Genomic DNA, 14,888 nt, shown 5'->3' with positions numbered 1-14,888 from the left:
TGTTCCATTCTGATACCGCCGACATCCATTCTTTCTTGCGAATACAAAACACAATCCTCCAGGATGTGTCTGATCGTAAGTGCACTTTGCCAATGATCACATGTTGGTGGAAGGGTCCTCTCCATGAGATATTTGTGAGTTATACTTGAATGGCCTATCCTTACTCGTGTTAATATCATTTGTTCCCTTCTACTGAATCCTGTAGTATGTAGGTCTCTAGATCATTTTCAAATTATGGCAGATTAATCGCATTTTATTCTCTCTGGGAAGTGAACTCCACTCGTTCTCTCTTGTTGATTCCCAATAAATAATCTTAAATAATAAATTTTAAATAAAGTCTTAACCCATTCAGTCAATGTACCAGAAATACTTGAGATAGAATGTTTATATTTTGGGATTAGTTACCTATAGATTAATAGATGAATTTTTTGAAAAGGAAAATTTTTTATCTATTATGGGGGCGCGGGGGGGGAGCCCCTGTCAAACACATGTCTTAACGGTCACTGAATTTAAATTCTGTGCCTTAATTCATTACAAACTCTATTGATTTAGATAGAGTAACTATCCAATAAAACAAATTGGCAACTAGAATTCAAATCAGGAAAGAGGATGAAGGCCAATTTTAACAAATTCGACGGGATGTCGAATTTTCCGTCCGCCATTTTGAGCAAAAATTTTGCATGATCTTCCGCGAAGCAAGAAAACAGTAACAAAATGTATTTTCATCTCTGTCGGATCATTTTTCCCAAGTAATTGAAGAACTAAAGTTACTAAAAATCCATTCCCGATAGCAATTCGGATAAAAGTTGCCCAGGAATAAATTGTCTAAAATCACTCAATTTGCGTATGATGTATAATACCATGGTAAGGAATGGGTTAAATAATAAATTTTATCATTTTTGTAGTTTTAACAATTGATTGTACTACAAAGAAATTAATTAATTAATTGATTGTTTATTATTTTACGGTTCTTTTACAATATTTTTTTGCCTTTCGTAGGTGTTTTATGGTTTTAATGTTGCTTCTAAAGAAATTGTTTTATTGTCAATTTTAGTTTAAGAAGCATCTAATAATCCACAGATATTGGGCAACATATTTCTTCAGGAATATAGCCCATATGGTCCAATTCACTTTAAAAATCAAGTTTCCTTTTTCACTTGTCTTCCGTACGTTTTCAAGGTGCTTGTTGTACTTCTATGGGATGTTCGATTATGTTCTATCAAATCGCCTTGGTTTAGAAATACACTATGACAGATATCGCAGAGGATTTGTCCGTGAATATGTTCACTGATATGTTTCTGAAGATCAGACATGCTATTAAATATTTCCGGACACTCTGCACATTTATAATTTTTGACCTTCTGAACTTTGATGCGATTTCCGTGAACTAGTTTAGTATGTCTCAAAAATGAATATTTGTTCCGGAATATCCTTTGACATTGCTCACATTCCTGATTTGTTATATTCCGTTTTTTACCCAAATGAACCACTTGTTTGTGGATATACCTCGTAGTTGCGTCTTTGAATCTCTTGTCACATAGATCACATGGATACCGTCGTTCTTTCGAATGTCTACGTAGGTGCCGTCTTAGTTTAATTCCTACCGTAAAAGTCTTGTTGCAGAGTGTACAGGGGTGGGTTTCATTTGTGTGTGTCTCCAGAATATGCCTCTTGAGCCTTCTTTGGCTCTTAAATGCTCCTGGACAGATATTACATTTGGAATTTTTCTCAGAAGAATGTGTGACCATATGTTCTGACAGATTCGACAACCGGGTAAAGGCTTTATTACAGAATTCGCATATATACTTTTTGTCCTTAATTTCAGTTATTACAAATTGAACAATCTCCTCCGATTCCTGGATATCTTGAGAATTCCTAGAAATATTAGCTTGGTTAATTTATGTGGATTTTTAAATGTAGTTCTAATTTACTTACTTATTTTCTTCGCAATTTTTTTGATAACATTCTACTTCTTTGTCTTGGATGACAAATTCTTCTTTTACAATGCTATAGTCTAAGTCCAGAACAGAATTAACACTTTCTGTGTTGATATTCATTTTGTTATTCTTATTAAGACAAGTAAACCCCTATATTTATTTTATTACTTTTAACCCTCTATCAACTATAATCAGAAAAATCACATTTTCTGTGATTATACAATTTCTATTCATTTAAAATTGATTTAATGCATTGAATCATAGTCTTACTGATATTTCCTCTGAAGATAAAAGTTAATAAATACAGTAAATGTAAATTTAAATGCTGTAAAAGTGGAGTTTCGATACGTACCTTAACACGTGGTAACTGTTCGAGGGTTAACTTTTTTTTTGACAATTCAATGTATACCTGACATGTATATTTATTCACCACGTCTCTTAATTTAAAATTGTCTTTTAAGCAGTTTTGAAATAAAAAATGTAGAATCTCGTCCGGAACGGGACTAAACTTGAAGAGTTTAGTAGGCGGAAGTGAAAATTTTGTTTTAAAGTATATGGTCCTAGAGCCTCAAGTGGGTCAGTAGATAAAGTAGTGGCTCTATGACTGTGAGGTCTCGGGTTCAAAGCTGAACAGCAGTAGAAAAAGATTTCTCATGCCATAACGGCTTGAAATTCGTCCAGTGAATGAATTAATTAGTAATGCAAATAGTGTATATTGACAAAAAGTGAACCGCCTAAACAATAGAGGTTGGTACGAGAACGAATTTCGACATGGAAGTGGTACTTCAGTCGATACAAATATTCACTGTCACTGATCCAAATACACACCGAGATGCACTGCTGTGATATAATAGCGGCACTGATTGCCCACAGAGCTCTTATATGGAGAGGCTACCCGTATCGGGGAATAAGATAGAATAGGCGTGGGAAAGCATAAGGGGCCCAATTGTGGCCTGGATGCATCGGTAATCCGAAATGGAGAACTGATGGTGGGACTACGTTCCATAGAGGAACTAAGCCAACTAGGCCTTCCCACAAGGGGATTTCGGGACATCCATTATTATTTTTTCTTATACAGGGATGGGGTTGTGAGTCCCATGCTCCGTGGAATAAAGTGCAGTGAACTCGATGCAATTCGAACCCCTTTAACGCCAGAAACATTCCTGGTGACCTAAAGGGGATTTGAACCTGGGACACTTGGTGAACTGACACCTGGCAAAATCTTATCTTATGGTCCTTCTCATAGCCAATTCGAGTATTTTGTGAATTCCTGAATTTCTAGGATGTCTGCGCAATACCCTACAACCGTAAATGAAATTTTATTACTATTTTGTAAACGATTGGAATTTGAATGCTTCAAAATTTTCAAGAAAGACTACTCTATAAAGCACTTTCGGGAGTTTCCCTTCTGAGTTTGACCGGCAAAGCACTTGAAAGGGATGTCAAGGATCAAAAAGAAACTTTTATCAAAAATTTTATTGTCTAGTAGGTTGAAAACTTGAATAACTTGAGAACATTTTTTTGTTTTTCGAAAATTTATTTTATTTTATAAACTCAGAGCAATAAAATTTTCAATAATATAATTGCGGATTACGTTATGAAGGTTCCTCTTTGATTTGCCTTCCGTATGTCTTCATTTTTTTTGGACTACTTCTGTGCATTGTAAAATCATGTTCTATCAAATCACAGTGATTCAGGAATACAATGTGACATATATCACATTGGATTAAATCGTCAACATTGTGTTGACCCATATGTTTCCGAAAATGGGACTTAAACTGAAAGGTTTCCGGACACTTAGGGCATTGAATATTTGAGGCATGGATGGTTGCAATATGTCTCCCTAAACCGCGTTTGTACGGAAAACTTTTTCCACATTGGTCACATTCGTAGATGTTTTCGGGGTTTTTCTCTGTTGAGACCGTATGCATGAGTGCTAAATGGCGTTTCTTGTGACTACTGTATAGATATGTTCGTCCACATATTTCACACTCAAAACGTTGTTCTTTCGTGTGGCTCTGGAAATGTTTTTTTAGATGGCATTTGGTTTTAAAGCCTTTTGTGCAGATGTTACATGGATAAGATTCTTTTGAATGTGTTTCCCTAAGATGCCTCCTCAGTCTTTTAAGGCTTTTAAATGTAGCTGGACAAAGGTTGCATTTGGAATTCTTCTCATTAGAATGTGTGACCATATGCTCTGTGAGCGTTGCTAAATGAGCAAAAGCCTTATTGCATATTTCACATTCAAATCTTTTCTCGTTTAATTCTGTGATAACAAATTGAACAATATCCTGCGTTTCCTGGATGTCTTGAGGATCCCTGAAAACATTACCACTATTAATTTTTCGTTTATTATAGGCATTTCCCATTTACTTACTCATTTTTATTATTTTCATTACACACTTCTTCTTTTTGATCTTGGACAATAAATTCTTCTTTTACAATGCTGTAATCTATATCAAAATCAGAATTCATTCTTTCTGTTTTAATATTCATTTTGTTGACAAGCAAAGAATATTTTTGTGAACAAAAATAAACGTCAAGATTCAAGATACTAAATATATATTCACCATTTCTTCAAGTGTTCTTTTAAAATAAAATCATAGTAGACTTTTAAAGTTTGAATTCTCCTAACAAAAATATTTTTATGCCTCCAGTTAAATTAAATTCTTTTTTTTTTAATTCATTACAGGTATGTTCAAATTTTCTGTGCTGTATGTGAGATCTGTGGTGCCTTTATTTACTTGTAAGTAAAAAATATAGATAAATTTATTCATAAGCTTGCTTTAAAAGCAAAATTTCTGTCTGATGAGAGACGCGGTGAAATTATCAATGTCCACAGCCGCCTTAGCATTGGTGACCAACCTCAATCGCAAAACGACCGATGTTGGGGACCAAGTCCCCTGGGTCATACAAAATCAAGAAATAGTGGACTGTATTTATTTTTATTAACTGGAGTTTCACGCGTGGCGGATAGCAAGGACTTGATTAAGTATGGCGGACTGAATGGTTGAATATTTCAATAAATACAGTACTCTCTCTCTCAATCGGGCATATGGGGCAAAATGTCATCCAAATAATCGAGAGATTCGGGCATCAAAGTCATTGTAAATTTCACAAATTCCACAAGCTCAATTATAAAGAATCATGATAAAACAAGGGGAGCTACAGCGAATTTAAAAAAAATTGCATTAAAATCAAACGTAAAAATTGTCAACAAAATTTTTCGCCCGATTAACTCTTTCGTCTCCTTTGGGACTCTGGGTACCCATGGAAAAAAGAATTTTCTTAGACTATGTAGAATCGATAAAAATCCGATTCTTGTGGATGATTACAAACTATAAGGATGTAAAAATCTAGGATATTTTTTGCAGGATCCCAATTAACTCCTGAGCTAAGATATTCTTGGTAAAAAATCGTGAATTTTCGATTTTCTGCTTCCTTGCAGAAAATGTGACTTTTTTTATATTTCTAGACCCGAATAAGGAAAAACCTCTCGGGGCCAATAAGTATGATAACTAACAATTACAGATTGCATAAATTCGAAAAACAATTCTATCTTAAATTTTCAAAAAACTTGTTCAAACTTCATGGGAACTTTCATCTGCAAAAATCTAGAGGTCAAATGTAAGGTTACCCCGCCAATGCCCGCCATTTGCTTTTTTGACACCAACCTTGTAAGAAAATTCCAAGCGGGAGCGATATTTTTGCCAATATGGCCGATAATTTTGACATTTGGCAGCGAGGGAGATTGCTTTCAGGTAGAGCAGTCCGAAAAAGAGCGCGACGATAAGTCCATATTGAATTCAGAGCATAATGAAAATTATGATATTAATAAAAATAAGTGCTATATCATATAAAATGAGTGCCCAAATTAAAGTTAAAAGCACAAAGATTAAATTTGAGTAGAAATTTTATAAGGAAATTAGATTCAGAGTGAAATCAGTAATAGAAATAAAATTTGAGGTTAAATCCGACGGCGTCCCTAATAAATTCATGCAAAAGCAAGCATAAAAACCCCCACTGGCGAGAAGTGTTGCAAATTTTTCAATGTGGGGACAACCAGATGATATTGGAAGAGAACTAGAGGAAGCAATAAACTGGGAGCACAAAATTATTTAGACCGGAAGGAAAATCTTGGTGACCAAGACCAGAGGAAGCCTTTAAACATGTGAGAAGTTGAAAAATTGTTCGCAGAAAAAATGGGAAAATTCTGATCACAGACAAAACATCTCAGTAAATAGAAGAACTCAAGAAGATCACAAAATAGGGAATATTACGGTGAAAATAGATTAACGTGGAGCTTGGAATCAGTGCAAAGCATTTAGTCAGAGACGAGTAAATGATATAATGCAGAGGTGTGCAAGAAACCGTTGAAATCGAATTAACGTCAAATGAAACATGTACGTCAATGGTCAAAACGCTACTATAACAAACTTATTTTGACGTTAATTCGGTTTCAACGGCTTCTTGCACACCTCTGATATAATGGAATAAAAAAAAAGAAAAAGTGAGCATAAAAACTTCATGGAAAAGTAAATCTAAATAAACAAAAAGTGAGCATATAATAATTAAAAAAAAAACAGTGAACGTTAAAAAGTAAAATAAAGTGATAGTGAAAAAAAAAATTAAAATTTAAAGTGAGCGAACGAAATGGCTATATGGACCTAATTGAGTCCGACAGCCAAAACGTAAAACAAAAGAAGAAGAAGAAGAAGCTTTCAGGGAAGTTTTTCCTATTCTTCCAGATTTTGGTGAATTCTGATTATCCAGGAAGTGTTTTTTTTTTGGCTCTTTCTTGAGAAAGATTAATGTGTCTACAATAGCATCGTGTTGTAAGAAATGTGTTTTAAAGTGTTATTATGTGAAATATTTTAAGGTATCTGTTGGCAAGAAGGAATTTAGTGTCTTCTTGACCACTTCCTGGACATCCCACAAGATACTGGTCAATAATTCACCTTGTTTTAGTTATCAAGATCGTACAGGAGTCCTTTGACACGCAAAAATACTTCACAAAATCGATAATATTGGCTTTGGGAAAATTGAAGTTTGTATCCTTTGCGTTCTTTTGGGGACGAGAGTACCCATGAGTTTTCCAATTTCCCAGAGGAGGAGAAAATTCTTTCTCTACAGAAGTATCATATTTGACCACTAAGACTTACAATAAAGTGAGTTTTGCTGAAATTCGTTCGCTGGATATGTTGTGGTCCGGAAAGAGTTAAGGTTTTGAGGCCCTCGGGAACTGGGCTAAACCTCTAGTCTGAAGACTGTCTATCAGTTTAAACTGCAGAACGGTGACAAATTCGAAAAAAAAACAGGATTGTATATATTACTTTCTCTTTGAGTTCGAGCAGTAAAAAATTTATTAGGTTGCATAGTAAAAATCTTGAGACAAAAGAATTTCAAATCTTAAGCTATCTCAGCATCACCAATAATGGTGAAATTTTGAACTGCTGTTGGAAAGTACTCTTTGAAATGTACGAATTAAAAAAAAGGTCAAAATATTAATTAGAACGGAAGATATTGACTGTTCAATTTGATCCCTCATACTTATAGCTAGGGTCAGGTTAATCTGAAGGGTTTTAAAATTAGAAGAAAAGGTACAATTTGATGAAATCTATCTTATTATCGTTCTCCGTCATTAAGTTCTGGCAAACTAAGAGTGAATTTATGACCATTTTAGACACTTTTTGTTTCAACTTGTGGCTACAACTACAACTCAAATCCGGTGGGGAAGGTCATTTTTGTCGAAAACTCTAAGAATAATTAAACTTGTAGGCCTGGACGGACTAGATGGCCTGGGAAAGATTTAAAACCATTCATTTTGGCAAAGTTTGAGTACGATCAGTAGAGTAGACATGAAATTATGTAAAGATTATTAAGAAATTATTAAGAAAACAATATTAAATAAAAGAATAGTTTATTTCAAGCTAATTTTCTTCACTTGTGCTAATATTTAAAGATTAACTTATTTACATAACTTAGGGCAGAGGTGTGCAAGAACCGTTGAAACCGAACAAACGTCAAAATAAGTTTGCTCAGGTAGCGTTTTGGCCATTGACAAACAAGCTTTATTTAACATTTTTTCGGTTTCAAACGGTTCTTGCACACCTCTGACTTAGGGTAAGTGTGCCAAATTGCGGCATAGTTGCATGCAAGCGTCAAAGTCTCAAGTTTGAAATGTAATATTGTTAATAAAAATTAAATATTTTTGTTACTTTTTTATAAGGAGTGTTGCTTGGAAACTTACAGACAGTTTATCATCTTTATTTTCTCTAAAATCATTCTTAATACATTTTAAAATGAATAAAAATGTAGACATAGCATTGGTGGCCTGTTTCGGCCTCCTTCATTCTCAGAGTTCCTTGCCCTTCCGAAATTCTTCCAAAGTCTTTTGCACATCATTTTGTTCCTCGAAGCGATATTTTTTATTATTTTTTGCATTGTTTAATCTCAAGAGTATGCAAAAACTAAAAATTCATGGAAATTCGAAGAACAAAAAATGTGGCCGTAATTGCAAGCTGGCCGGAATTTGGCACACTTACCCTACGCGATTATTTAGATTTTAATTTAGTATTTTATTTTATCGTAATCCAAACTTATTGTAAGAATCTGGTAACATTTTGTATAGTAGTCTATTAGGAGGTAATGAGTCAGTATCAAGAAATTCAGTATTGTAACTCAAAGCGGGGCTTTACGCATATAGACAGAGGTCACCCATCTCCATCATCTGTTCTTATTCTTATTTTATTTTAAATAGGAGGCACTGTATCAATAACTGTACGAAGTAAGGATCAGTTTGACGAATGATCGATTCTGTCAATTCTTCACTGGACATTTTTTGTTAATAAATTGAATTAAAATATTTAACGAAAGTTCAGTAATTCATTTTCTGGTTCATTCAGAGATATGTTTTACAATCTATTCTTTTTATTATTTTTTTGTTTTGTGATAGCTTTCTTTTTTTTTATAATCAATTGTTATTATTCATCGTGCTTTTCTACTCTTGTGATCCTGACCATTTTATGGAATCATCTGTAGTTTCTGTACAAACTTCTTGTTTTCTTAGAGAAGCTTCTTCCATATCTAACATGAGATCCTTCCATACATAATAGAGACCTTCGTATATTACATCGCCTGTCCAATCACCACCTTCTTCTAGGGTTTTCTTGAAGTCATTCACAATTTCAGGTGAAATCTTTGATTCCATCACGTCCAGGCATGATTTTAGAATTCTTTGAGAATTTTGTTGGTTCTTTGAGAAACCCTCATTTATATTCTCATCGTCTGTTTCATAGATTTTGCTACAATCTACAGAATTTACATTAAATGGATACAATCCTGTTGTACGAAATCCTGAAATGATATTTTGTACCATGTAATCTTCCATGATAGCCTTTTCCAGTATATTTGGGATGTCAAATTTTGTAGGTTCTCTGCCATCATGAGCATTTTTCCAGGCTCTTTTCATAAATCCCCAACGAGCTTTAATTGGCTGAAATATTGCAATATCGAAAGGTTGCAAGATAGAGGCGGCATTTGGAGGAAGTGCAACTAATATTATTCCTTGATCTCTACAAAAACTGCTAAGATGCATAGTCAAATGGGCACTATGCCCATCAAGGAATACTACAACTGGTCTTTCTATCTTTTTGTCATCCAAAAATGGGAGAAAAACACCAGTTATGTATTCGTAAAATGACTTTGGATTCATACATCCAGATTCAGTCTTTCCAATGTCCCAATTTGATGGAGTAGATTTGGTAGCAATTGCAGGTAGTCTTTCGTATTTGAAAACAGTGAGAGGAGGTACAAAAGTTCCTGTGGCATTAACAAAAAGGGTTGTTGAAATACTTTCTTTATCTGCATTGTTGTATTCGATGAAAACATGCCGCCCCATGGGCCCGAGAACCAATTCACCTTTGGCATTGAGATGAACTACCAATTCATCCAAATTAAATATCCTTTCCGGATGTTGAAGGATCGCCATATGATTTTCCAGTTGCGCCTCTACGTCCTTAAACCATTTGTGAATTTTCTCTTTTGTTATATTTCGTCTGGTTCGATTGACATATTCGGTTTTCTTCGCAGCAACTTCAGGATGACGATTGAGAAAACTGTAATACCATTTCTTTGATGGTCTTTTCTCCTTAAATCCCACGACATCTGGCGAGTCTGTAACAAGTTTTTCGACTGTCGTGAGAAGACCTTCCCTACTGACTGGAAATCCTTGATTGGCTGACTGAACAATCCATTGTGCAATGGTTTCTTCAGTTTCCTGCCCTAGAAGACTATGGTATCCTCCGTGTCGTTTGAGCCCTCTCGGCGACTTTCCGCTAGATTTATTACGCAAAGTCGTTCGGGGAATTTGAAATTCCCTAGCTACTCGTGACACGGGTATTCCATATTCAATTGCCGATAATGCCTTATCCAGTTCCTCTTCTGAATATTGTACTTTTTTCATGCCTTTTCTGGACCCACCGATGCCGATTCGTTGATTCTGCAAAGCATTCCAAAATTAATTAAAATAAATAGATGAAGTTATAGTTAGGTTTTAGAGGTAGCCTAGCCGGACATTCCGTCCATAGACACCTATGACCGGAATATTCACCATTTTGGATAATACAAGGTCAAATATCAACCACTCTATTGGATTGGTCAACTTTAAATCCAATTCCACATACTTTTCAGATTTTGCTAATACTTTTTTTTTAACATTTCAGTCAGAAAATATAGTTAAATCCTAATCTCAATTTTGAAATCTGTATTTTTTTTAAGAAAATCTTTAATCGAAAGAATCTTTCAAAAGAGAATTTAAATAAATTATTATTATCTATAAAAAGAGATATTTTTTCATATAAGTCATTTTTCAAGCAATGGTTTCCAACCGCAGATGTCGATTTGTAAATACAAGGCAAGTCACCTTTTGACTCGAGCACCTGAAGTTGTAGCAAGATAGGAAGAGTACCTCCGAGATCTGCTGTGCATAAACGATGGGCAGTCGGAGCAGGTGGAGGAGATAGTAGCTACGGACGGTCAGGAGGAGAACGCCCCTTCTTAGACGGATGTGTCAAGGGCAATCCGCTCTTTGAGGAACCACAAAGCTCCAGGGGAGGACAACATCCCTGCGGAGTTGGTGAAGCATGAAGGGGATGAGCTTTTCAACCGCATCAACGGTCTAATGAGTAAAATCTGGGAAACGGAGCAGATGCAAAAGATTGGAACGTGGCTCTCATCATCCCAATCTACAAGAAAGTTATCGCCTAGACTGCAAGAACTACAGAGAGTTCCAGAGCCTCTTCCAGAGATTTCCAGAGTGCAAGAGTACCAGTTAGGCTTCCGGCCTGGAAGATCCACGACTGACCAGCTCTTCAGTATTCGCCAAATACTGGAAAAATGCTGGGAGCACATCTCAGTACATCAGATTTTCGTGGATTTCCGACAGGCCTATGACACGATCGATAGAGGGGCTCTGTGGAATGTGGAATATCATGCGGGAGTTGGACTGTCCTCTAAGCCTGATAAGATTAGTGAGGATGACCATCTCTAATTCAATGTGCCAAGTGAAGGCAGTAGGAGAGAAGTCGGGAAGCTTCAGAGTGGATTCTGACTAAGGCAAGGGGATGCTCTCTCCCTGATCCTCTTCAATCTTGCCCTGTAGGGGAATTCTGTAGTTTTCGTGGTATTGTCACGCGTGAGTTCAAAACCTGACAATGCCATTCGAGCTTTCTTTGTCATATATCATATGAGTTCGAAAATACAATTCATTGAATTTTTAATGATATCCCTTTACTTGATGAATTCATTGTCATTTGAATTGCTAGAAATCTCAAATACGTGGACTTCTGACATTGCCACGTGAGCTGAAATGGCAATGTCACGGCTACAGAATCGCATTTTCGAAAAACCTCTCCTAAGATTCGAACCCAATTTGTTATTTGGCATTGCCAAAGCGTTACAAAATTCCGCTCCTGGAGTATACGGTGAGAAAATCCGTGTATAATAAGAGGTCATGCAGTTACTATAAGTCTTCGCAGATGTTGGCCAATGCGAACGACATCAATATCATGGGCCGCTCCACACTCGCGGTTTGAGAGACTTTCGTCGAAGTAACCGCAGCAGCTGAGAGGATGGGATTCAAGGTTAACGAAAGTAAAACGAAGTACATGGTCACTGGCGACACAGCATCCAGATTCCGTCAGAATGTCACTTTGAACGAGTGGAATTTTGAGGTTGTTAAGGACTTCAAATACCTCGGATCGGCCAACACACTACCCTCAAGGTAGTGTGTTGGCTCCAACGTTGTTTAACATTTATACAAATGACCAGCCAACGCCGTCTCCATCCAAGGCCTTCCTGTACGTAGATGATTTGGCTCTAGCTGTCAAAGCAAACACGTTTGATGACGTGGAATCACAGCTCGAAGCCTGCCTTGCAGAATTTTCAAAATTCTACAAGGCGAATCGACTGAAGCCAAACCTCTCAAAAACAGAGGTATGTTGTTTCCATCTGCGACACAGGAGGGCCAAAACTCGATTAAATGCAATATGGGAAGGAAATATTCTAAAACGCAATTTCACGCCCAAGTATCTTAGTGTTACTCTCGACAGAAATCTCACATACAAGACCCACTGCAGTAATGTTAAAAACAAGGTGAAAATAAGAAATAATTTACTGCGAAAACTTGTTAACGCTCAGTGGGGAGCTCAGCCGAAACTGAGGCGTACGTCTGCTCTTGCGCTATCATTTTCTGTAACAGAGTACGCAGCAGAAGTATGGGAGAGGGTGCCTAAAGGGCACTCCAGTAGACAAACTTTATCCCTTAGCAGGAATTGCTCCACCACGGGTGAGGAGACAAATCATCTCCAGTAGAGAGATATCCAAGGTTCTTTCCGAACCAAGGCATCTTCTCCACGGTCACAAAAAACCAAGAGCAAGGCTGAAGTCTCGCAAGAACTTTTGCCACTCTGTGAAATCACTTGACAAATCTCCGGAGAAGGCTAGACTTAATCTGTGGAAGGAAGTCTTTCCACCAGATTTTGTCGAACTAAGGGAAGGCCTTCCTCCTGGTGGTGACCAAGACTGGAAGACATGGAAGTCTCTCAATCGTTTGAGAAGCGGGGTAGCGCGTTCGAGAGACAACAGGCAGCGATGGGGTTTCTCCAATTGTGACGTCCTTTGTGACTGTGGGGTGATCCAAACCACCCCCAATTTGTGTGTTTGTCCGTTGTCCCCTGCCCCTTGTTGAGCAGAAGATTTGATGTCGGCAAGTCCGCTTGCCATTGACGTGGCCCGTTTCTGGGCAAGACATACTTAATTTTTTTAAAGCCTCGACACGATTAATAATAACCTCGGATCGGTAGTGACAACGGGTAATGAAGTCGGAATAGAGGTTAACGAGAGACTCGCGGCGAGGAGTAGAAATTTCTTTGCACTGTCGTCGATATTTCGATCAAGGGTTTCTCGGTCAACAAAGATCAAAATATACAGAACCATACTGAAGCCAGTCATAACGTATGGTCTGGAAATAGTACCGTTGACTTGCACAGAGGAGAGAATCTTTGAGAGACGGATCCTACGATGAATCTACGGGCCTTTTCATTAGGAAACTACAAGGGAATTCCGAATAAGGATGAACCACGAACTGGAGGAGCTTTATGGAGAGGCCGACATTGTGGCCTCTATTCGGGCGGGAAGGCTGAGTTGGCTTGGTCACATCTGCCGTATGCCAGAGGAGAAGATGCCCAGGTAACTGTATGAACGAAATCCGGAGGGGACGAGGAGGAGAGAGCGTCCCCGGACAAGATGGAAAAACATAGTGGACGATGTCCTCAAAATCCTGGGAGTGCTGCGACGCTGGCGGTCGCTGGCTTTAGATCGTGTGAAATGGCGAAGTGTTTACCTGTTTTGACAAAAATCAATTTGGATTTGGAAAGGAATGTGCTTATTCAGTAGAGAAAAAATCTGAGACTCATTGTGAACTTCTCTTTTATTTATGTCATCAGGATTTTCATTATAATTCTTTTACAAAATATGTCTCTTAAGTGTTATCCAAGGATCGGAGGTTTTGAATCAAGAAACTTATTTCACGCCTATGAACTCATGTATGTAATATATTTGAGATATTATACTTTAAGAATACTTATTAGTCGTATGACATCGGGATATTTGGCTGTCTGATTTGAGAGACTGTCTGATGGATCCGTTACTCCAAATAAAGCTTTTTGGAGTACAACCCAAGGTCTGTAGGATTGCCTAGGGTATCCCGTGTGTAGAGCGTGATAACTATAAAAGGCAACTTCTATAGCGCGCCTAGTACTTTCCAATTCAACAGGCGTATCATCAATGACAACGTAGTGATTCGTAAGTTGTCCAAGGGTAGCGCCTACGACCATTACGAACGGTTGCATATTTAATCCTTTCGACGCATACTTGGTTTTCAATAGGTCATGTTCCTTTTGAAAATCAGACATTGACTGAAAATAAATTTAAAAAAATATTACTTTTTAATGAAAAATGAGCAGCATTTGCTGCAGCTTAAAGTTGATATCAAATATTTTTTTATATTGAAAATATTACAAATGTCCAAAAAATTAATAAAATACTCACAGTAAGGTGAAGTATAAAACCATCCGTTACTTCTTTCTTCGTTGGCTTCCAAGCCTTTCCTTTGGGAACTGAAATTGGCACTGTTGCGAACAGTTTAGTAAAGTTTACTAAAATTTCAGTATCTGTGTGAGAATCTGTTAATTTAAAAATAAGAATGAAAAAATTGCAAAATTATTAGAATATTTAAATACATTAATGATCTTCTGGAGAAATTTATATACCTTTGTAGGAAATACCCTCAGTTGTAAATTGTGTTTTTAATTTAGACACAAACGCATCCCAATGCGTAAATATTTTGCGGTATGCGTGAGGATACTGCTCTTGAAAATCCAACTCCAGCTG

General features: G+C 36.8%; 2 protein-coding genes across 3 annotated transcripts in view; both read right to left on the bottom strand.

The window, feature by feature from the left end:
• Positions 1–881: 881 nt before the first annotated feature.
• LOC129800944 (zinc finger protein 883-like) lies at positions 882–4,455 on the bottom strand. The gene is made up of 4 exons (XM_055845688.1): positions 4,315–4,455; positions 3,536–4,256; positions 1,936–2,087; positions 882–1,875 (listed from the first exon to the last, which is right to left on the bottom strand). Exons 1-4 carry the CDS (start codon positions 4,431–4,433, stop codon positions 1,140–1,142), a joined length of 1,728 nt encoding a protein of 575 aa, XP_055701663.1. The 5' UTR covers positions 4,434–4,455; the 3' UTR covers positions 882–1,139.
• A 3,733-nt stretch (positions 4,456–8,188) lies between these two features.
• LOC129804094 (piggyBac transposable element-derived protein 2-like) overlaps positions 8,189–14,888 on the bottom strand; it is a 51,659-nt gene continuing 44,959 nt past the window's right edge. The window contains exons 9-11 of one of the 2 annotated variants that reach the window (XM_055851163.1): positions 14,768–14,885; positions 14,547–14,680; positions 13,909–14,413 (exon numbers count right to left, since the gene is read on the bottom strand). In XM_055851163.1, the coding sequence (XP_055707138.1) occupies positions 14,063–14,413; positions 14,547–14,680; positions 14,768–14,885 (603 nt within the window). In that variant the 3' untranslated portion in view covers positions 13,909–14,062. Of the gene's footprint in view, positions 10,438–13,908; positions 14,414–14,546; positions 14,681–14,767; positions 14,886–14,888 lie in introns of those variants that run through there. The other variant, XM_055851162.1, reaches the window with a different exon arrangement.

The sequence above is a fragment of the Phlebotomus papatasi genome, chromosome 2, assembly GCF_024763615.1.
Source record: "Phlebotomus papatasi isolate M1 chromosome 2, Ppap_2.1, whole genome shotgun sequence".
NCBI classification, from domain to species: domain Eukaryota; kingdom Metazoa; phylum Arthropoda; class Insecta; order Diptera; family Psychodidae; genus Phlebotomus; species Phlebotomus papatasi.
This window is presented reverse-complemented; position numbering and strand designations above follow the sequence as displayed.